At 37.5% G+C, this 24,745-nt stretch overlaps 1 protein-coding gene across 7 annotated transcripts in view; it reads left to right on the top strand.

Moving 5' to 3' along the window:
- The window catches only part of Dclk1 (doublecortin like kinase 1), a 329,654-nt gene that overhangs the window by 245,337 nt on the left and 59,572 nt on the right, over nt 1-24,745 (top strand). For 2 of the 7 annotated variants that reach the window (XM_003477423.5, XM_023560569.2), the window contains exons 6-8: nt 5,265-5,359; nt 19,981-20,065; nt 22,704-22,812. In XM_003477423.5, the coding sequence (XP_003477471.4) occupies nt 5,265-5,359; nt 19,981-20,065; nt 22,704-22,812 (289 nt within the window). Of the gene's footprint in view, nt 1-4,085; nt 4,351-5,264; nt 5,360-8,920; nt 13,781-19,980; nt 20,084-22,703; nt 22,813-24,745 lie in introns of those variants that run through there. The other 5 variants (XM_013140987.3, XM_013140988.3, XM_013140990.3 and 2 more) reach the window with 4 other exon arrangements.

The following is a 24,745-nucleotide window of genomic DNA, read 5'->3' as shown; positions in this document are numbered from 1 at the left end:
TCTTTCAATGATCTTTTTCTTTATGGTTGTTTTTCTTCAGCAACTGTTTGATTTTTCCTGTGAATTTGCATTCTGATTCCCAGCGATAGACATATTCTAATGTGTGGCAGTTGCACATGGATTGTTATAATCCTGTGTTCCTTTCATTTTTCAGTCCACTGTAGTTAGCAGTGACTGAGTGTGGCAGTCACCTATTCCTTGAATGAAAAAAAAGTCTCTGACCTCTTAACTAGGTGATCTTGCTTGGGAATTTCTCTGATTTCAGGACCTATCCGAGAGACTTGAAAACATTTAGCTTTCACTTGGTGCCGAAGACTGTTACAAATGCAATTGTAAAGAGAAGAAACCTTTCAGGTTCATAAAAGTGTTGCTCGACTTATATACACATGAGGCTAAAGTCAATTAAAATCAGCAATGAATTAATAAAAGCCAGCCAGATGTTTTCATGTTCCAGATGTTTTGTTAACTTTCATTCAATTTTAAGCTTCCTGGGAGCAGAGACCAGTATGAATCTTGCATGCACTGAGTGGGTGCTGTATAGTTGGTATAGATCCCTGGATTCCTGTTTCCAATTAATAAGAAAAGAAAAGGATTAACTGTCTAAAGTGATGAAGGAAAAAGTACAGCCTGACACATTGTAAAGAATATTAGTTAGCAATGTGCTGTAATCAATATACAGCAGTCCTTCCTTTATCCATGAGGATCAAATTTCAAGGCATTCCATGGATTCCTGCAATCAAAGATGGTAACAAACCATCCATCTATCATCTACCTGTCTATCTATCTCTTTCCCATATATACATGCATACCTGTGATAAAGTTTAATGTGTAAATAAAGCACAATAAGAGATTAACAACAATAAGTAGTTATAGAATAAAATGGTTATAACACTATACTATTAGTAAAGGTTTTTAAAACCTATGAATTTCTGGAATTTTCCATTTATTTAATATTTTTGGACAACAATTGACCATAAGTGACTGAAACTTCAGAAGTCAAACCCATGGATAAAGAAAGACTACCTTACACTGTGGGATTCCCTCATAGGCTTAGATGGCAACTGAGTTCAAATACAAGAAGCATGACCAGGAGTGGTAGGTGCTGCCCTCACAGTCATGTGTTTGCAGATAATCCATCCTGAACTTTAGCACTTCTTATGCAAGAGATAATAAGCAGAGTAGAAAAGACGGGACTGGCACACAGCAGACCCAGACAGATATGAGCAAAGGAACCCAAAACTGAGTGTAAAGCAGTGGTTTTGATGAGTTCTTAACAAGTTTAGTGAATTCAGAGTGAAATAATTAATTGCTAAGCATGCTATTGTTGGCTATTTAACAACAGCCAGATTAAGTTAAATTTTTTCCATTCAAGATAAAGAATTGTTGAATAACAGCCTCTGGAAAATAATGCCATTTGAAGTTGAATTTTAATAAGTGCTAATAAATTAGTAACAAAGCCCTTCTTATTGGCACTTAGAGACTTCTAGTATTATAAAATAAAACAACAGTGAACTCAATATATGTGTCAAAGTGACCGTGAAAAAAATTATTTACTTCAGGAACAATTCAACAATAAAATGCATAATGACTTCTGAATGATTTCTTAAAAAATTGCTAATGCTTTGGGGTTAGAAATACTCAGAGCAGAACCTGACACTAAGACAGACAGACCGTTCTCAACTTGCAGGCGGGTTGTGTCCAAGAATATTTGATTGTAAAAGACTTGTGGAGCATTTGAGTTTCATTTGTCAGGAAAGCTGGTGATGCAAGAGGAAACACTAAGCACAGTGGCTTTCAACAAAGGAGGTGTGTCAGGGACTCCCCGGGGAGAGGGAAACCCAGATGCCTTCAGCTCTGCCTACAAAGAGTGCAGTTTTTGAGTCAGACATAGATGAGATCCAGTTCTCACTCGGTTACCTTTCAGCTATTTGTCTTTGAGCAAGTTACTTCTCTGAACATCTGTTTCCTTTTCAAAAATGTGAAAAACTACCCCAACGTACATGGCAGAATTAATGCCATCTAAGTTGCTTCACTTCTCTATGTCAAACTCTGTACTGTTTTTCCAAACATGCTCCCCTTGGCTTCCATCTTCTTTAACCAATCCATTACTAAACTCTGTAGTCCTACAGGTTTTGCCTCTGAAATATCTCTGGAACACTTCCATTTACCTCCATCCTCACCGCATTGACCTGGGCCAATCACATCACCATCTCTGGCCACAGGACCCTTAATGCCTCCTGCTCTTTCTACTTGACATTCTTATAAGGATAGCCTTACACCCCGTATTGTTCCCTCTAATCTGTTCTTCATGGGGCAAGAGCTCTCGAGAGCTTTTTAAAACGCAACGCTGATCCCGTGACTCCTATTTCTAATCATTGAATAGATTCTCGCTGCCCCTTGGATAAAAGCCAAACTCAACATGAATTCTAATGCATGCACCCTGCAGTGTCTGCCTGTTCCTCCATCTCATTCATACACTCCAAACACCACGCAAACACTCACACAACTCCACATGCCTGCTTTGCATAATTTATGTAGGTCCCTTTCGTGCGTGATACTGGCCACCTCTCCCATGCCCGTCCCTGAAGCAGGTGGCCCCCTGGGCTTAGAACACCTTTCCTTCGTTGAGTCCTTTCCAGCTCCCCATCATAACTCCATTATCCACCCTTGCTATAGGATGTAGGCCAACCTCGATCTTACTAGTTGTTAGAATTCCAGTAATAAAACTCCAGGGTTCCCATATCAAAAGACTTCTTTGTAATGATTAGTTTAATTTTCTGATTTCTCTCAGGCTAGAAGTCTAATGCAGTAGGGCAAAGTGGTAGGAAGACTGTAAGTTTTATTACAGTTTTATTACTGTTAGTAGATTAGATTTTGGTGTCTGCTTATCAAATTACTCAGCATCTTTATGATTCAGTTTCCTCATCTGTAAAATGGGAGACATAATTCTATATACACGGGGGGAGGATTGATACTAAAAATAAGTTTTCAATATATAGATATACACATAAAATGAGCACTTGTTAAGTACAATCTTCTTGTTTTCCTTTGCCTCTTGAAGCAAGATATTTAGGGCAGGGGATATAGCTCAGTGGCACAGCACCTGTCTAGCAAGCATGAGGTCATGAGTTTGATCCCTAGTAGCAAAAAAAAGGAAAAAAAAAAAGGAAGATATTTATTGCTAATAGGCTCAGAGTATAACCCAGTACACTAGCCTCATAGGTGTGGGACCCAGAGTCACAGAAATACAACATTAAAAAAAAAAAAAAAAGCTTATGGAAAAAAGTGTTAATAGTAGGTTTGCTTCAAATTCACTCACTCTTTCCCAAACTATGCAGCTCTTGAGTGTTTCATGGAGACTAAAATGCAATCCAAGTGAGCAAAGAAAATACTACATTCGTAAAATATTCTGCAGCCAACCAGTACAACATCTCTTCCTTTTCCTGTTCCTTGGTACAAATTCTGCCTCTGCCACACTTCTGTAGTCTTTTTATCTGAGCTGTCCTTTCAGAGGGCACCGGCTGGGAAGTCGAGCCTGACAAATCTGGAGCATGAAACTCATTCAACAAATCCAGTCCTGTGCGCTGGCAAGCAAATTATTTTTAGTTTTTCATTGCACTCTGAAACACACATACACACACACACACACACACACACACACACACACACACAAACTGTAGTTTTTGTTTTTTTTTTTTAAAGACAAGATGCCCAAATGCATTTCAAAAGCAAAACTACAAATTAGTACAGCATGGGGTGTGTGACATTTTAAGGTCTTTGGAAATGATGACAAAACAAGGAGCTTTCTTTCCATTTTCATGGGCCATTAAGTTTTTATGAAAACATAATGTGGGAAAAATCAATGAACAGTAGACCTATCGCCGCATGGAGTGAGGGTGTCCTTATTACCTGGTAGCTGCCAGGCTTTAGAGGAGATACTGTCATCTTGATTCTCTGATGAGTCACGAGGGCTCTTGCCCCCAGAGACACTTCATTATGATTCAGTGCAAAGGACTGAGAAGGCTGCGGCTTCCGGAGTGAGTGTGTGTTGGGTGGCGGGTGCAGTGGCTCCGCGTTGGCATGAGGCTTAATTGACACCTTTGATGTAGCCTAAGACAGAACCCGCACCTCCCACTGCCGCTTGGAAGACGTCAGCCTTACGCAGAAAAAGCATCTGCTGATGAATCCTGCATCTCATTCAGCCTGCTCTGGAGCAGCCTTAGCCATCCTTAACTAATCCAACTGCTTCCCATTTCCGCTGGTGCTGGGCTTAGTGCTGAGAAGAGATTTTGCTTCTTGCTATTGTCAGGTTACACACTAAGACTGTGTCCATGTTAGAATTCATAGAAGGTAAGTGAAATGGACTGTCGCTCTCCCTGTGGAGACTGCTTATTATGCACCCTCCAGAATGTGTGTGTCTCCTGTTTAATTCTACTTCACTCATTGTGCAACTGTGATGTTGTCATTTCTAGATGCAAAATACAGTCAACCTTATATGTCTTTATAAAATCACATTGTGTAAGGGTTTTATGTGTTCTTAGAGGTGTTGGTACTCAGAGAAAAGAATTGCTTATGTGAGTTCTCTGGCTTTTGTCTTGGTTTAGATAATGGTACATAAAACTTGAGAAACTGGTAGAATTCCAGTGATTTCAACCCATTAGAGAGCTGCTTTTATTTTCAAAGGCGGCAAAGACAAGCTGTGAGGAATTCCTCCCTTCTGTGTCCAGTTCTTTGAACTAATTGAGGCAGGTCCATCAGAATCAGACTGGAGGAGGGATAGGACACAAATGGATGCAGGAACTTCTAGAAATAAGTTATTAACTTATTTCAAAACCAGAGTGATCTATTTTATCAAGTCACAAATATCATTTGTGAACTGTGCTGATATTTTCCCTATGCTGTAGGGCTGAGCAGCTAAAACAAAGAATTAAAGATGAATACTATTAAAAATGTCTCAGGACTTTAACCACACTCCAAAAATCTTTGGTGACACAGATAAAATCATCATTAATAAATTCATCTAGAAAGTTGAATAAATTTTTAACACTATTATATAATCTGCTGCTATATTAAACACAGAATTAATAAAGCAGTGAATTTATGAAGGTGATTGCTTCCTAGTCTTTTCTTCATCCTACAGAAAAATAGACGTCTTACATTTGAGCAAGATATCCATCTCTCACTGTTTATTTCTGTGAGAAGATGAACTGTTACGAAAATCTCCTAACCCATTTTTTTTTTCTTGCGATTCTTTTCGTTTCTAGTTAATGGAACCCCTGGTAGCCAGCTCTCCACTCCTCGCTCGGGCAAGTCGCCAAGCCCTTCACCCACCAGCCCAGGAAGCCTGCGGAAGCAGAGGGTAAGGAAACAAGCGAGCTACCTATGTGAGATGTTCTTGTGCCTTGGTACACAGGAGCTAGCAAATTGTGCTGCTTGTCTCTCGTGGGAAACCCAACCAGGGCAGGGAGTAAACAATACCGGGTCACTTATCTTTGTTGCCGTTTAGCTGTGGTACAGAGCTTTTAAATGCTCTGACCACTTTTCCAAATCTTAACTCTTGGAACAGTGTACACCAGCTGATTCACTTTTAGATACAATCCTTGTTTTCATTTTGAATGCACAGACTTTATTAGCTCGGGGTTGTGATCTTCCTTAGGTGTACTAAGTTTTATTAGATATCATCGTTGATCACCTGCCCCCTTAAGAAAAAGGGAAAGTGCTGTTAATGGAAGGGAAGATTGAGTAGTGCAGAGCCCAGGGAACAGGAGAGGGATACGTGTGCAGAACATGTGGTTTTGTGAATGGAGTCCACAGTGAACACATTTTCTTTCATTACTGCTTGCATTTGTTTTGAGCCTCTTGTGTAATAACAGAGAAATTGGCTGAGCCTTTAGACCAAAGTGGAAGCGTTGTTAGCAAAAGCATTAATTTTCCCATGCTTAGGAAAGGAATGAGAATTAGCTCTTCAGCCAGGGTGGGAAAACTCCTCTACCTTTTGTTATTTCCAGTAATACCACAGCAAGAAGAAAAGAATTGGAAAGGGGAGGCGGGAAGGTGCAAGGGCAGAAATGGAAGGCCAGTCATAGCTGTGATTCCAGAAGTGACATGAGCAGAATGTATGCCTTTAGGAGAGGTTATGATGGCGCTCCACAAACAGTTTAAAAAGCAAGCTCTCATTGGAAGCTACTGGACTCTAATACCGAAATCTCGAATTTGGTTTTATTTTTTTAATTGTGTGTTTAAAGTGACTCATCTAAGTTGCATAAACTTAAGCTTCAACCAAGATCCAAACTCCCTCTCTTCAAATATCCTGACCAAGATGGATCTTTAGCCTGCAGGAGCCATTAGCCCTTTCAAAGTAGAGGACACAGGGGAGACTGTCGTACCAGATACCAGGTTTCATTATTTGTCTTTATTGATTTGCCTCACATCAGGGTGAGCTTGTTTGAATTGTTTGATGAAGTCTTGGACTTGGCACCAGATTCTCCACTAAATGGCTGAGTTGTCTTAAATAAGTCTGTCATCCTTCAGTTGGAAGAATAAAACAAAATAAAGTCTCTTTCCAGATAGAAAACCCAAATAACCCTATTTCAGTTCCATTGAGTACTTTTGCTAAGTTCTCCTTAGTCTAACTTAGCATTTTAAAGTCCATGAATTATTGAACTATGCAGAGAAGAGTTGGCCAAATTGGTTTACTCTCCTAATAGCTTATCCTTGAGTAGAGGAGGAGTTATGTGGGCACTCTTTTCTTTTAAGTGTTACACTGAAAAGCTCCGATCCATAGGGTCAGTCCTTAGATGCAGCACGCAAAGGACCCTCTTTCACAGAACATTCTCTTTCTTGAAGTGTGCACTTTGGAGACTATGCCTAGCACAGAAATCTCTCCTTATCCTTTGATCCAATCTGGATTTATAGATATCTCTTATTTAGTTGCTGAACTTAAATTAAGAATCTCTGCTACAAATGTGAGCCAGCTTCTCTCCCTCTGTGTTTATCATGGAGACCCTTGTAATCCTAGAGGTGTAAAGCTGTGCTTAGATGTCCTTTGTTGGCAGAACAAGGTAAGACTTTCCATCATTTCCCTTGATATTGTCTGCCTCCCTAGGATTTCGTACAACTGAGGCAGAAAATTGTCACCCAGCTGTGTAGTCATTGGCTTATATAATTAACACTTTCACTTGAGAAATGCCCATAACATATGGTTTTGTGACAGACTCTTCATTTTGCCATTTATTTTACCAGTTCAAGCACCCTACTTGAAGTGGGGAAGAATATCCCATTTGTTTCAGGGGGACAAAGAGTTTAACAGCATGTGAAAACATTTATTAAGCACATGTTGTAAGCAGGACACTGGGTATATTCAAAGATGGTTTAGTTCCAAGATTTTGAGTTTAGCTGCATATATTCAAAGGCAATTCTGTTTTCAAGCCTTTGAATTGATGAACATCCTCTATCTATGTACCATGTCAGAGAATGGAGATGTTTCCAGCTGTGCTAATGGCAGGGGCTTTCATCTTGGTGTGTAGACAACCGCATCAAATAACCCCTTCCAGTTAAATTGAGCCTAGGATGTCCCTAAAAAATGGTCCTGTTTTAAATTTGGTTAATATTCTTCTCAAATTCTTGGCTGTATTCCTATGCAGGAAATACTGAAATATGTAAAAGATGGCATGTGCTAAAAGAAGACACTTCAAAGAATAAATTAACTCTTTTTATTGCAAATTAGAAAACAGTAGCTATTTCTATTTTTTCCTCCTCTGTTGCCTAGCAACATAGCTGGAAAAATGAGTTGGCTGCTCCCATTCCAACACACACACACAGAGGCACACACGGATGCTTCTTACCCCCTTTGTAAAATCAGGGGTACGAGCTGTTTTTTTCTTTTTAAAATATTTGTAAAATTGGCTTCTTTAAAAATAGCAAAATTTATAGTTTACTTATGTATGAATCAATCATCTTTTTTTATTAAGTTCTTGCTTTTATGTTACTTCTTTTGAGATTTTAAAATAGTCACCTACAGTTAAGTCTGCATGTCAGATCTTTTTCTTCATAATCATATTCATGGCAGTGTACTAAGCAACCTCCCTATTTCCCCAAAGCACAGTTAATTACATTGCTATCTAGAAACATCTGACGGATCACAGAATTGGACCTTAGAGGTTCTTTTCCTGTCTGTGAACTTTTTTTGGTTCCATTTCTCAAGACATCAGGATGAAATGTGTTGTGCAGGTTAAATGAAGCTCCTTGGTACACTCCCACATCACTGATCCCTGTGGATTATCTGATCAGACGATGTGAGGAGAGGAAGGGAGGTAGAAAATTGACAAAAGCCAACTGTAGACACTTTGCAGATCTGAGCTGGTTGCTTGGCTACCAGCAGAGAGATCTACTAGCAGAAAAACCCAGAAGGGAAGATGAAGCAGGGAACAGGAAGGAGCACTGGGGGAGCATGGGTGGGAAATTGGGGGCTTTATGCTGTGCCCAAACACAGCAACATAAGTTGCTACTTTGGAACCAGAGCGTGCTGAATACCTGCTGGGGCACCTGAAAAATTATTTTGTGAGGTAAGCACATTTCTTTTCTAAAAGAATGAAAAGGAAATGTTCATGGAAGGGTTTTTTAGACACAGTGTAGTGGAGCTGGCCTTTGCAGACCTCAGGGGTCTTAACAGGAGGTGAAGGCAGGCGAAAGTTCACAAACACATCAGGCAACATTTTTCATGCCATTAAAGTAAAGTCAGCATTTTTTGGTCTATGTAGATGGTTTCTTCATTGTTTTCTTTCCTCATATTCAAAGTTGGTGAGTTTAAAGTTCTAATAATACTAGAAACCAAGGATGCCATTCAGAGTTGCTCCGAAGAGAGCAACAGGGCACCCACGAAAGCAAATAAAAGAACATGTCCCTGCCCTTCATCTTACAGGACCTGTACCGCCCCCTCTCCTCGGATGATTTGGACTCAGTAGGAGACTCAGTGTAAAAGGCACAGTGGAGCAGTGTATATGGTTTGTGATTGGGTGAAGGTTTCACATTTCCTAAGCAAGCGTCTAATAGTGAACGACACAAAAGAGTTTTGCATATTTTGAAATAATATAGACCAAAACATGCAAATATAAATATGTCAGCGTTTTATACATCCTTACAGGAAACATATTTAAAACTAACTCCTCTGTTTGATTAGATTGGAGGATGTTTCACTCAGTTGCTGAAGTTTTTGCAGAAGTCCTGGCTCTGGATAAGTTTCATGCATGAACCCAAAACTGAGAAGAACATGCTAACAGTGTAGCCGTGTCAGGATTTCCTTAGATGAGGATTTCTTTTTAATTGTGAGTAGACCTATAGATACAAATTTCCTGTTCTTCTTACCGAAAAACAGAATTAAATGCCATTAGCAGACATATTTTTTTCTTAAAGTTATATTCTTTTTAAAACTTGGCTAACTGGCTTTTAGAGGTACTCTTAATGTAAAATAATGAAAATATTCAATTAGATTTTTGTCTTTCTAATAATTTTGGGAGTTTAACATAACTGAGGGAAAAAAGAACCTCATGTCAATAATACACCTCATGGGAGCTAACGTTAGACATTAGGAACTTTGTTTTTGTTGTCACATAAATTTTATTTTTTAAAGTGATCTTTCATAGGCAACAGCATGAATATAGTTTAAATTATACGGAAACATAAGGAACGTGTTCTTGGCATTGGCATAAATTATATAATTCTTCCCTTCAACCATAAGTGTAATTTTTCAAATGTTTAAAAGCTGAAGAAAGGATTTTTTAACATAGAGATCTTTTTTAAAATGGTGCCTGGACTTCTTCCAAAAAATCAGTTTCCTAATATCAGCACTCAGGAGGCTGAAGCAGGAGGATTGTTTTAAGTTCAAGGCCAGCCTGGGCTACAAAGTGAGTTCAAGGCCAGCCTGAACTGCATAGTGAAACCCTGTCTCAAAAGACAAAAACAAAAACAAAAAAACAAATTGAGAATTAAAATTCTTTCAAATGGTGCTATATAAATTAGTTCCAAATATTGAAGTCTACATTCTGATACATACTGAATCTTGTTGGTGTTTTGGAAATTTTCATATGCAAAACTGCTTTTGTGTTATACCAAGTAAACCTATGGTTATAACCCATTGTTAAACATTAACCTACTAATTCTAATCTTCTAGTCTTCTATTTTTAAAATAAAATAGCTTTGCTTAAACATGAAATAATTTTTAAACATCTGAATGTTAAAAATTAATTTAGAGTGTATCGTCTATTATACCTAAGCTGTATTTCATGATCATTTAGTTTTACTAGTTTAAACACTAACAATTTCAGACTTATAAAGCATGGTTTTTATATTCTCCAGGCTTGACATATCTCAGTAGGTGATAAGTTAAAAATGTATGATGCCATTTGGTGGCTTTTACTTGGCATTTTTTTCAAACTTTACTTGAAAACAATTATAAAAGCATTTGATTCAAGATGGAGAGAAATTCAGTTGTCAAACACTTCCTTGTTCAACATGTAAATTTTTCCATCTGGTTTATAGTTGCCTATGTAACCACCTCACTGTACAGGTGAGTAAAATATTCCAATCTAAAGAAAAAAAATGTAAAGTCCAGGCAATCTAACAGCATTTGAGAATTTAGCCCTAGTAATTAGAGTCTCATTATCCTGTCTGTTGGACAGGTTATTCGAGAACTGCAAACTGAACCATTCCATCTTGAAAGGACTATTCATAATAATACCTGTTCAAGACCTCAGATTTTAAACTGTTTCCAATAGAAATGAACAGGGGCTCCTGCTGAGATCAAAAGGCCGCTTTGTCTTAGCTGAAACAGTAAACATCTGTGAGGTTGCCTGTGCTGGTGTCTGTTTTAGTTATGTCTTTGTAAAATGCATTACTTAATACAATCGAGTCCACAAAGGATTAGTATGTATTTGACTAAACTGTCAAAAATGCATAGAAAGCGGTGGAACAGTTAACTTATATCTGGTGGGGTCAGATGGTCCAGAACAAAAATAAATTCCAGTAATTTTAACTTCCTAGCACTGTCAATCTTATGGACAACTCCTGCTTAGAGAGGTCCAATCAATGCTATTTGTTCTGGATAAGTGGCAGATTTTGCCAATTGATATAAAGCCCAAGGCTTTGTTTAGACACGGCAAAAAGAAACTGAACTTGTACTAATTGCTGATAGGTATCATGGCCAACTTTCCATTCAAGCAGTTTCAAGGCAAATGCTATTCCATAGCATTTAATCCTTTAAACATATGACTTTTATTAAAGGACTTTTCAGGGGCAATATATATCATTTAATTTTTGAAATTCAAGCCCCTCAGAGATTGAAATAACACACCATTTATAGACTTCGAGATCTCTTTCTATGCAGGGCATAATTCTATTACACTAAAGCAAAAAGAAAAGGTCCTCAGTGACAAAGCAAAAGTTTTTAGTTCATTGATGAAACCAAATTGGTGATTTATAAGCACTTAAAATTTCCTTACTTACAGAATTCAAATTAGACTTTGAATTTTAAAATGAGTCTTCTGAGCAAGAGATCATACGCATTTTTGTCCTTATGGAAATCTTTAAATAAGCTCTGAAAACTGTGCTGTAGTGACACACTTTTTGTACTTGCTCTTGCTTTTTTCCCTTAAGCATAAAAGAAAAAGATAGTAGAAATATTTCCTGATTTTGACATTTTAGAAATGTAAAACCTAGTAACATATAAAGTATGCAGTTTGGTATGAGCGCAAATGTCAGTGGTGGTAAAAACCAAATGGGGTGTTCTTGTCTTCCCTGATAACTGAGAGGGAGCATAGAGTGATCTACAGTGCTCCTGTACATCCATGGATTTTTAAAGGTAGCTCAGGTCTACTCACTCATACCTATCTCTGCATGCATATATTTGCCCATCTAAATAGTTCAAAACTAAATAGCAATTTCCAAAATCATGTGACCCAGCATTAATATACTATGTGTGTTCCCTGTGTTAACCAACAGGGATATTTGGGTTGCCTCTATTGCAATTCTGTACACAATTGGGCTTTTTCTTTTTCCACTTATAAATGAGTCTAGAAGCCACATTCCTTTATAAAAATGAATGAAAATATAGAATATTCCTAAAAAGTAAATTCATGTACATTACTGTTAGACTACTAAATTTTTCCCAGTGGCCATGTATCTATATAGGAGTGTGGGTGTTGATGTGAATTGCAGGGCTTGCTGTGTGCCTATGTAAGTAGCTGCACATGTAGATAGACCCTGAGGAATACAGTATGGTATCTGTGACCTATCGTTATAAGTTACTGGCTCTTGTGAAATTATATGTAAAACTTCACATCATGAAGTTCTCTATTGCAGTGTATTAGCTGGAACATATTTCAGTTCAAAACAGTTTGCTTAACTATTACAAGAAAGTGAAAAAAAAGGCTCCAAATACTTAAATGTACTGTTTTATCTTCAAAAATTGAAACAGATAAGTGAAAACTGAAATACAGACAAATCCAATGTTGTGTTAATTATTAAATACAAATGCACATTAATGTTCATGTTGACAACTCAGTGTTCAATCTTTAAAAAGATTGAATACTGCAACTGATGTTTGCCTGTTGTGTGTATTCATAGCAGTAGTGATTGTGAGTTAATATTCACTAAAAAATGAAACAGTGGTTTATAAAGTCGTGAGTAGCTGAGTGTTATCCTGAAACATAAACAGAAGAAAATCCAAAGTGTACTTGATTTGGAGAAAGTTTTATAACAAAGCCAGATAACCTATAAGGCTGATGTACTCTGAAGACACTGTTCTAACCTGTTGACATATTTTGAATATATTTGCTATATGTGTGTATATTTCTTCATAAATATGTACACATTTGAAAATGCTAAGTGGTTGAATTTACTGTCTGTACATTTGCTCATTTAGGCATATTTGCATTAGCTGTGCTATCATCTCTAATTGTGCATGTAAGTGACAACTGTATTTGATTGAGATATATCATGGAACTATAGTGTGAAAATTAGAGATATACTGAATTCAATATGCCAATTGCCCGATGTGGTTTGTTATATCAGCTGAAAAATACTCGTAATTTTATGCTGTAATGCATGTGGAAAAAATAGCAAGTCAGAAGCCCTCATAGTAATTTTTAAGGGTGCATGATATATGATGTCTTTAAAACGTGGTTCATTTTAGCCAAGATGATGGATAAAATTCCAAAATAGTATACATGATGCATGTCTTACATGGGTGTTTGTATTATATATGGCCACAGAATGTTTTTTGAAGCCAGGAAAGTTAAATACCTGAAAGTTTATAGGCAAAGAAGTATGAAAGTTATTTGTCTTGTGATGTGTTTTTTGAGGAGGTTACACTCATCAACATGCAAGGAATTAAGTTTATTTTTTCTAAAGACTTTTTACTTTGAAATACACTATGTTAGAAATTTGGATAAGAATTTTTATAAAGAGGTTCTGTACTTTCTGCTTAAAGTTTGAGTTGCTTGGATGTGTATTCTCCCTTTAAAAAGAGCATTTGGTGTCAGAATGCTTTAAACAGCAATATATTTTTAAATCTATCATTTGAGGCCATCAGCAGAGTTCTGTAGAGCTGAGAACTAATGACACGGTTCTTTGAACTACCCAGTTTTGAAAGTTCCATCTCTTTGTGCTGTGGTTTCATTGTAAATTGTACCTTGTGTTTCCTTCTGGATCATGTTATTCCGCTTGAAGTTAATTTTGTGACACTTACTACCTTAGAATAACTGTGTAATAAACAGAAAAAAACGGCCTATGTTGTTCAGTGAGTTTTTTTCTGAAAGCTTGATGGATAGAGGCTGGGTTTGAAATGCCTGCGGGCGCGAAGGATTATCTTTATATTCACAGATATGGCAGTCTTTTCTTGTGATTAGCATCGGAAGTGATACGTGAGATACTTCAGAATAGTGCCACATGACACCTAAAATACGAAATACAGACACTAAAACAAAATAAGAGGATTATCTGGTGAGGAAATCTATTTCAGTTGATTGCAGTTAAAATCAATAATGAACCTTCCTCTCAGAGTTGCCTTATAAGCAAATTTGTCAGTAAAATTGGCAACTGGTTAAAAAAAATTGCTGGGTCTTTTTAAAATATACTCATTGTCTCCTGGACTTAGAAGTATTTCCAAAGTCGTCTAACTTGCAGGGGGAAATGGGCATACATATATGTGCCTGTGAGTGTGCATGTGTGCAAGTTATTTATTTTTAACTTTGCACTGGACAAATTAGTATATTCAATAAATTAATTAAGTAAACAATGATAAAATGCTCAATTTCTCACCTTTGGCTTAGAAAAAAATCATGTTATATTTAGTATAATATAGTATAAAGGAAAGATAGAAAATCTTACTGGTGAAGATAGAAAATTTTAGGTCAACATTTTTACTTCTAATTAATTATAAAAGTTCAATACTTTGGTCTTAAATCTAACATTTTGATTTTAACCTTAAAATTAACTGGTTCTCTTTATTATTCCCACGATAAATTTATTAAATTTCCACATTAATAGTAGTACGGCTGGAGGGAATATATTCAAATTTATGAAATTCTAAACAATATTTATACTTTTTCAATATAACTAGAGTTTTAAGTAAAATGTAGTAGGTGCCTGCAAGAATAATGAACTCACTTCATTACAGGTTGAGAGTCCCACTTGAGAGGTAAATCATTGAGGGAATTATTCAATCCACAGGGATACATAAAATGGCTTTCTGGAGTCATTCCAAACTATGAGTTCATGAAGAGTAACTCAGAATAGAGGCATTGTGGTTACTGTTGACACGACCTCGTCAAGAAAAATGGTTCAGACTGTAAAGTTATAGTAACTGAAAAGCAGGTCCAAAGACTAGCTGATCCAACAGAGTATGAATTACAAATAAATGTTCTTATTTTTTTAATTCTTAGCTCCTATGGTTTCACTGGTATAGACATAATCCCAGTATTTCCATTTTTATTTCTTCCTGTGCTCAGTTTCATGCATAACAGTTCTCTAGTTTTTTAACTTTTTTTTTTTTTTTTTTTTGAGGCAGGGTCTCACTATGCAGTTCAGGCTGGCTTTTCACTCAATTTGTAGCTCAGGCAAGCGTCGAACTTTTTGCAATCCTCCTGCCTCAGCCTTCCAAGCTCTAGGACTATAGGTGTACACCACCATATCCAGGCAGTTATCTAGTCTTTTAAACAATTTAACCAAACCTTTATGAAATTTAAAATCTTCATTTAAAATTTTTTAATATTTATTCTTATTTATGCACATAAGTGCCTATGCCATAAAGTTTATTTGGTTGAGCATACAATGAAGAATCCAAACAAAGGAATTTGGGGAAAAAAAGGTATTTTTGTGTGTGCGTCTTGTTTCAAATAATGGGGTCATTGTAGGTTGATAACCACAACTAATTGTTCTGTAATGACTTATAAATGTATAACTTTTTTATACTACATAGAATCCTCTAGGTTTTAAACTCTGTACCAGGATTATTATTAACTGTTGTTATATCAGGTCATCATCAAAATTTCTGCAGGCCTTGAGTCAAGATGACCAAGACAGCTATAGAGTTTGTTAAATATTTATTGTTTGTACTTAACCTTTATATAGTTGACACTGACTCTTCGACTTCTAAATCTTTTCAACCAGTTTTCCTAATCAATAGTAAGTAAATAAAGTAGTAACTATGCCATGATGAAAAATGAAGCAGAAATAGTACAAGTAATCAACCTAAATGAACATTGTCTGGTGAAATTTGTCAACTTAGATGAGATCAATTGTATTAAGCATGTATTTTACAAATTTGATGCAGCGTGGATCCCAACTAAGCAACATTAATACAAGTGACAGGAGTAATGCATAATATTTTAAATGATCTGCTTTTTTAAAAATACATAGTCATCATATACATCTTGGTAAAATGTGGTCAAAGCTATTATGTTAGCTTTCTCACTTATTTCAAAAGTACGATATGTTCTCCATCTGTTATGTGATCCCAAACTAAATAGCTACACTTAGGATGTGTTCTTACTTAAGGCGGTTCTTTTATGAAGGTGTGCTATAAAAGCAGCCAGGTGTCAGCAACCTGGCCAAATGGTTCCCATTAAATTTGCTGGAGGTGATGACATTTCAAATGTCACAACATCTCTCAGAGTAGCTAATTGCATTAAATTCTAAAATAACTGTGTGTTTCATACTGTACCTCCAGATGCTTTGGTATTAGCAAATTAACTGCAGCAAAACCTTAGATGTTCCATCTAATACAGTTTATCTACTCAGAAAAACTGAATACGTAAATCTACTTCTTTGGGAAGCATTCAAAAATTTAAATAGGCTTTTCAGCTTCTTTGACCATAAATAAAGTCTGATTAATCTTATTAGGTCAATTCTAAAGAATAACAATGTACACAGTTTTTTACTGTTTTTAAACTTCTTCAGACTACTGAAGAATAATTAAATGTTCCAGGAGAATCTAAGTTAGTGTTGAGGTATTTTGGTAACAACCACACTCAAAGAACCACTTTGTTTACTAAAGTGACTTCAACTGAGAATGAAAGAGTGCACCGAACAGTTAGTTGAAAAAAAATCAGAATCCAAAAGAGACAAAGTAGAAAGATGACATTTAATATGAATACATATGAAATCTTGGACCAAAACAGCAGCACGTTGAACACAGAATAAGGAAACGAGACACACTGGTGAGCACAGTGAAGGAGCAAAATGTGTGCTATCATTCATGAGCCAGTATGGACCTGAAGCAGATTAATGTTTTATTCCCAAGAAAGAAACCTCTATCTTTCCCCATTCTGGGCTGGTCAGATAACAACTAGGAACTTGCATTCAGTTTTGAGCATCAGCTTTGAAGAAAGAAATTCACAGCTGGGGAGTGTCCACAAGCGAGTGAGAGAATCTAGGTGCTGTGTCACAGGATGAACAGCCAGAGGGGAACAAGTGAGGGAAGTAGGATGTAGATGCAGGGGAGTGGACACAGGAAAGTGAGAAAACCTGCAAACCTGCTCCAAAAGCCTGAAGCACGCTCATGCAGAAAATGGATTACACCTGGACTGAATGACTCTAGAGATGAGAGACAGAAATAAGTAAAGATCCAGTGGCTCAGTGGCATAAGCACCTGCCTGGCAAGTGAGAGGTCAGGAGTTCCATCCCCAGTACAAAAAGAAAAATAGAAATGCAGAGGGACAGAATTTCAACATAACTAAATGATTCTACTCTGTCTCATGTTAATGATGAAGCGGTATGCTTGGTGCCGGTAGTGTCTGGACAAAGGTCTTGCTGGTCTATCTGTGGTGGAGTTTTGGTTTTTAAATGGCAGTGAGATGGAATAGATAATATTCAAGTTCATACAAATCCTCAAAGTTCTTTGAGTCCATGGATGATCAGGTGTCTTGTAGAAGTATATACCATCCTCTATTTTTGAGAAAAAAAGAAGACGAGATAACACCAAAAGTTTAACACATCTTTTTTTTCTATTTCAGCATAATACACAAAACAAGCAGTATTCTCAGAATACCCTATTTATGAATAAATAAGCGTTTTTCTTTTGAGATTTTTTTGGTTGTCTACTACCCTCAGCAGGAAATTTGTGATGACCAAGGGTACAATTTCAGAAATGCAAAGCTAAAGTTGAATACAAGCAATTGTAGACATAAGGAAACTTATGTTCATTCTACTTTTTCTTTTTAAAGCAGAGGTTAAAAATCTAGAGGGACTTCATTCATATGGCAGAGTAAACACAGCTGTCATCATGGCAAACATTCAGGGCACCAGACATTTGGTAATACTGTTAAAAATGCAATTCATTGGTTGATAAGGCTGTTTATGGGGTAATATCCAGAAAATTTATAAAATGTTAGAATTTAAAAGATGTTTTCCTATACTTGGGTTCAGGGTTCTGTATTGAGTAGCTCATGTTCTTATTTTAAAAAAAAAACAATTTTTTAATTGAGTGTATGGAGTGGATAGAAAACATACTATCAGTCTGTTAACTTGGGGCTCCATGAAAGAATGAGTCTTTTAATTCTAAAATTTTAAAATGTCACAGGACGAGGCAGCACCTGCCATCCCCATCAAAATGTGTCCACAGTGTTAAACATCATTTCTGATGCTGCCAGAGGAAACTCAAGGACCAGAGAGCTCAGAAGACGAGATCTACATTCTAGACAGTGACTTAGTGGTTTGTGCTTAGAGCACCATTACGTCTGCAATGACACAGAAAATAAAGGGTCTCATTTTCTGAGAAATATCCATTTTCCCCTCAAATGTGATAGATAATACTAATGTTTATTTTCTCTAATCATCAACAAATGACATATGCCTCATCTTAGCCTCCTAATTCAATATTATAAGTTTTTCACAAATAGACATTCGTAAAATTTAACAGATCATGGCTTGGAAACTCATGTTTACCGTTCCTTCAACACAGAACACTATAAATAGCTAGTGTCACCCTAAGAAAAATTTTGTTTCAACATTAGTGTATGAACCCTTCTTTCGAATATAACATGTGAACAATATGTACTACTAGTCACAGAGGGAGGCAGGGTAGGAGAAGATGAAGACACGGCTTAAGGCAGTAGCCTTATTTCGGAGGGATTTTGGTGATATTGGAACATAAGGGACACAGCAGGATCAGTGTGGCATTCAGGGCTCTATACGAAGAATCCCCTGCAGGGAAGTTGCTATTATCTCTCATCCCAGCCACATCAGCTGTCACTGTTGGTGGATTCATCCAGTGGAATATGCTCACTTTGTCACATCCAGGAACATGTTCTGCAGTGTTTGACTTCAACAGCCTCGCAGTGATTTAGATAGTACTTTCCCAACTATAGACATATATTTTATGAAAAATAAAATGTTTGAATTTCCTATGCAGGAGACTGTTGGGTACAATGAATTATATAAAATCTCTCTATCCCGTTACTTTGTGCACAGTTAAGGCTGCATGGATGAGGAGAAGGTGAAAGGGGAACAGGTAAGCCAAAGAAAACTAGGTTAAGTTTGCTCCTCGTCACCTCTTCAGTGTCAGTTCAACTCCAGATGCTCTTTCCCTTCTCTGCTCCACAGACAGCTGACACCCTCAACCACTGCTGTCCCTCACCGCCTCCCACTTCCCCCAGGCCAGCTGAGTGCATAAACCCAGGGAAACAGAAGGAAGATATTTTAGGACAAACTGTGTTCATTATTTAGTAATAGCATTGCAGTGGGAAAATTGTTTTCTCAAGCAACAGACACAGAGATGGAAAACTCCTTGTTAAAATACTGTCCCAGCCATTCATAATATTCAGGATTTGGTGGTGTCCGGTCTATTGAGATCTCTAATATATTTGTTATTCTATTTGTTCTCATGGGTACTGAGTCAAAGTCCATCAAAACTATAAGGTAATCCACAGATCTAGGCTTTTATTCTTCAACTAGTAATTTGTTTATTGCTTATATCTTTATCTCGCGGTAAAATTAACAAACTCACTCTTTTATCTTTCCCCTGAAGGTGTGATAAGGTAGAGTCCTTATATTTTTAGGATATTTCATAAAAGCAAATTGAAGATAATTTTTCTTTTGTAAGAGTAGAAAAATTACTGGATAAGACCAGAAGAGCCCTATTTGCAGTCTGTTACAGTAGCCTGTGGACGACTAGGTGAGATGCCTCATGTCTGTTCAACCAAACTGACTTAAAGGAAGCTCATTTTGAGAAAAAGGACTAAGGAGTCATGGACTATCCATTTTCACAATGTTTAGCCTGGTCCAGTCAACACAGCCTACCAATGCTTAATGAAGAGGGAGGAGACGTGTTGAATATCCTAAGGACCTCCTTTTTCAAAGGTGAAAACCAAATCCTCCAAGGGAGTAAGCGAAGCCATCTCTTAAGATTTCAGGCTGAGCATAGTCTGCATAGTTTCAGTCACTCTGACTCCTTTTTTCTTTTCATTTTGTGTTTCTTTTCCCATACAGAGCTCTCAGCATGGTGGCTCTTCTACTTCACTGGCATCCACCAAAGTCTGCAGCTCGATGGATGAGAATGATGGACCCGGGGAAGGTGATGAGCTGGGACTTGGTATTTGAAGAGAAGGTTCAGCTTGCGTAGTGGGCAGAGAATGGGCTGACTAGTTTACATTTTAAGTGGGGTGAAATAGAAAAACTTAAGCAGCTCAGAAGGTCAATCAGGATTGACTATGACTTCAACCAGCAATGGGATCTGCTCTCCGAAAACAGGAGGAAGGACATGGTGTAATTGGGAAACATTTCATGTCCTCTGAGGGTATACATTTCCTAGGAAGGCCAGCTATTGCCTGCTTAGGAAACGAGATGGGGTAACTGTTGCCTTTGTGCTCCCAAGCTCTGCTCACATTTCATATATTAAGGGCTATCGACTCTCTGGGACATTACAACCCCACAAATGTGCTCTAGCTTGAGTAAATTCAGTATATTAAAAGACAGCTTTACCGAAGGAATTGATTGATAAAATGGCAACATTTTCTTTGTTTCTTAAATGCATTCATCTTAGAATTTCTCTGTGATGTGGCCTAACAGCTCAGGTTCCATAACTAAATTTTTCTCTACATTATCAAATGCTTTTTGGGCAAAGCTCTTCAACCTCCAAATCTTAGTTCCTCTTCTATAAAATGTAGATTGCAAAACACCCCCATGCCTTCCCTGGGGATTATTACCAAGTTCAAATCAACTAGAAAAAAGCATTTGAAAAAATATAAAAGTCTACTATCAAAACACTTACTAAAATCAGCCTCATTTATTTACTTTAAATGTTATGACTTGCTATTTTCCCAGAAATCACCCTTCAAGTTAAAGTTTTTTTAAATTACATTAAATGAGATATGTGATTTGCGTAAGAATTATTTCCTGGCTATGATGCAATATTGGAAATTATTGCAGATTTTTAGTTGAAACACCTATAAGTCTCTTTTGTTTCTTTGTGTCTTTACCTAACAAAATGAAATGGCCCTTGATCAAGACTTTGGCTGAGATTTTTTAGCCAAAAACCTAAAAAATACTCTATATCAATAGTCAGGAAAAAGAAATTCCAAGCCTTGTGTCTTGGATGGATACTCCAGTGAATATTTCCATTGGGAGAAGAAATGGGGTATCTCTATTTCAATCTATAGGGTCACAGTTATCCCATTAACCAAACATGATTACTTGGTTACCCAAGTACCAAAGAGTCTTAAGATTGTGTCACATAGAAGATGTTTCATAAATTCATATATTTTGTTATGAATTTGAAACATCCCTAATCATCTCTCCCATTCCCATGGAAGGCACAATAATTCCCAGTCTGACTCCTTAACACAATGGCAGTGTTACAGCTTCTTTTTTGGGTAGGAAAAGGGAGTAGAACATGGGTGCCAAGCTTGATCACTTGATCTGGGGACTGCCTAGAGAGTTTCTTATAGGGAAGACTAAAATGCCACCCATAAGGAGGTAAAGAAGCTGTGTCAATACCCAGGGAAATAGTAGCAACAAATGCCCTACATTTAGACAACACTTTCCAGAAATTCCACAGTTCTAGAACCAGAATGGTGTGGACTCAGTATCATCAAACAGTCAAAATAAAGGCCCTGAAGTAGGTAGCCAATAATTGTTAGTCTCCATCTGTCATTCCCCAGTGACATGGAGTGTGTGGGAATAAGCAAAAATCATCAGAAAGCCTGTTCACTGCCTAAGGTTTTCATTTAAGTAGAAATGCTTAGTCTGAGTTTATGATGAAAGGTCAGAAGAGGAGCACATTTATAAAACCCACTAGGCCTCCATCGCATTTCGCATTCAGATTGCCTGGGGGAGAGCTAGGATTTATAACTTTAAAGCATGTAAATGTTAGGGCCCAACTATAAAAGGCTTTTTACACTCCTAACATGTTAAAGGTTATCCTGTCTATTTATGTGACCTAAGCATGGCTTATTTCATGTTATGGCCTTCGATACTTAAAGCATTATTAGACATTTGTAAAATATTTCAAAATGCATTTTCAAGGGGAAAATGTGATGTGTTGCTGGCTGTAACATAAATGAAAGTACAAAACTGTTCTGTTCACAAACATAATAGAAACTGCAATTGTAACTCAACATCTGCTATGCAGGTTGCTGGTGAGAACATTTGTCTAAAATGTGCTCATTGATAGTGGGGAGGGGTGGCAATCAACGCTTAGTTCATAAGGAATTTTACGGAGATCTCCATTTCAGGATGTAGTAAAACCATGTATCCAAACAGCAGGGACTTTTCATGCTCATACCATGTCAAGCAGCACAGAGAACCTTAAGAACTGAATTTTCCTCCTGTGCCATATATAGGAAAGTTATTTATCCTTTACACAGTCAGGATTCAGTAGATGCTATTGATCATATTGACATGAAGGAAAAAAAAAAGAAAAACAAAAGTAAAAATGTGAAACTGCCTCTTCAGAATTCTCACCGCAACAGAAAACATAAGTCGGCCCTGGTGGGAGTGGACACCATAGGTTTCTTTTTATTTTGTCACTTCTCTTCCTAAAAGCTGTTGAGTATGTACAAGGTCTGGGAAGGAGGAGGCGATCACCTCATGTACAGAAAGTGACATTAATTCTGAATCAGTTCCAGTCTATTAGATGATATTTCTAAATGTCTCCTTGTATAACATCTGTGTCCCCTTTTCTACCAATAAAACCGCCCTAATGGTTCTTTCAGAAGTGTCAGAGGAAGGCTTCCAGATTCCAGCCACGATAACAGAACGTTACAAAGTCGGAAGGACAATAGGGGACGGAAACTTTGCTGTTGTCAAGGAATGTGTGGAAAGGTGAGGAGGACATCATTTGCATGGAACTTTGAAGGGAACATTTGGCATTGTTTTCTAAGACGGTGTCTCTATTTGCAGTCTGTGGCACATATGGAATAAGTTAATGTCTCAACTCCAGATGAAAAAAAAAAAACCTTAAAGAAAAGCCATCTAACAACAGACTTGAAAAGTGTAGTGATCCTTAATCTATTTTTTTTTAAAGACTGATTTCTTTTAATGTACTCAGCAAATCTTTGGCAGCTCTTTTAGGTAAATTTTCATATTATTTTAAAAAATCATATTGAAAAAATATTCCCATCCTTCTTTTGAAAAGTATTTTGTAGCTCTCAGAACATTCTTGTTGAGTTTGATCTCTAACACATATACCATAAAATTATAATCTTGAAAGGTTTCAAAATACATATGACTCCAACAAAAGTGGTATTTACCACATTAAAATATTAAAATGAGTGATCCAGTTACCTTGTGAGCCAAAAGGAAGGTTTTAGAGTAAAAACTTACCTGTCGGGTTTTTGTTGTTGTTGTTTTGTTTTGTTTTTTTTGAGACAGTCTTACTATGTCAGGCTGGGCTTGAACTCACTTTCTAGCCCAGGCTGGTCTCGAACTTGCAACAATCCTCCTGCCTCAGCCTCCTGAGTGCTGGGGTTACAGGTTTGAGCCACCACGCCCGGCTTTATCGGTTGGTTCTTGATAGTAATGGAGGACAATAGTTCGTGACTATTAGATGGAGAAATAGCAATTAATAAGGTTACAGCGCAGACTAAGGTGACTTCAAATCCCAACTCAGTCAGATTTGGATCTTTGTTCTTGGGTAGTTTGCTTTAGGGAACTTGGTCAGCCATCAGCTTCTTCTCAGAAGTGAGTGGGCAGAGATGGCCAGTCAAGGGGGACTTGCCTCGTTTCTGGAAAGTGTGTCACTTGGCCATCAGGAGCTGTGGGGTCCCATCCTCCTTCTGCTCCGGTTAGGACGGACGCTGCTAGTTCTTTAGCACCACTTGTAAATCATATTCCTATGCTGCAACTTGGAGAAGATCCCTCAGACTAGAAGACAGACAAGAAAGATTCAGCCTGGAGAAGCCAGAGCTGGTTCTTCTCCAAGGCATTGATTTAGAAGCTCAAATCAGCACCACATTAGAGGTGAAAGTCTGTGAAGGGCCTCAGGTAACACAGGGGATCTTAGTCTCATCATTACGTACTCATGTGCTCCCTGCCTTGCCCTGCAATGACTTAGAAGTTCCCAACTGTGGGAGCAGAGCCTTCTTTAAGCTCCCTTTGTACAGTGTGTCTCCAGCTTTGCTCCCCTCCACTGTGCAGCCAGGCTAGAAAACAGTGTTTGCAGCAGGGTCAACAGCTCCCTGTAGCAATCCCCTCTCCATGAAAGAAGGGTGTGCCTCAGAAACTGGAAAACCCCTCGTGTGAATGCTGCCAGGTCACCTTTCTCTCTCCCTTATTCATTAATTGTCCTCATGGGCTTTGGCCATTGGTTGTCTCACTGGTTGTCAGATGTGAAAAAAAACAGAAGAACAAACAAACAAACAAAAATTCCATTGCTTTCCTGGCCTCCTACCTTCTAAAACACTCACCACTTACTGAGCATCAACTATCTATAAGACTCGTAATTTATGATATTTAATTTAGTTATCGTAGCGATTCCATAAAGTCAGTATTGTTGACCTTGATGTATAGAAAGAAAGACTGAACAAGTTAAATACCAAAGATCATTCAGCTAAGACACAAATCAGAGCCATGATTCCAAACTCACACAGCTAAGCTTTCCATCCCACTGCCTAGAGAAGTCTCCCACCAGACTCTGATTTAGCTGAGCCAAGATCACACACACACACACACACACACACACACACACACACTTCATTTAGCCCTATACAGATAAGACAAATTGGGAAAACCATTCCTAAGATGATGGGAGAGATAC

The sequence above is a fragment of the Cavia porcellus genome, unplaced genomic scaffold, assembly GCF_034190915.1.
Source record: "Cavia porcellus strain 051 isolate PalLab524CR breed Dunkin Hartley unplaced genomic scaffold, mCavPor4.1 scaffold_21, whole genome shotgun sequence".
NCBI lineage: Eukaryota > Metazoa > Chordata > Mammalia > Rodentia > Caviidae > Cavia > Cavia porcellus.
Note: the sequence above shows the minus strand (reverse complement) of the source record. Positions and strands in the feature narration are given on the sequence as shown.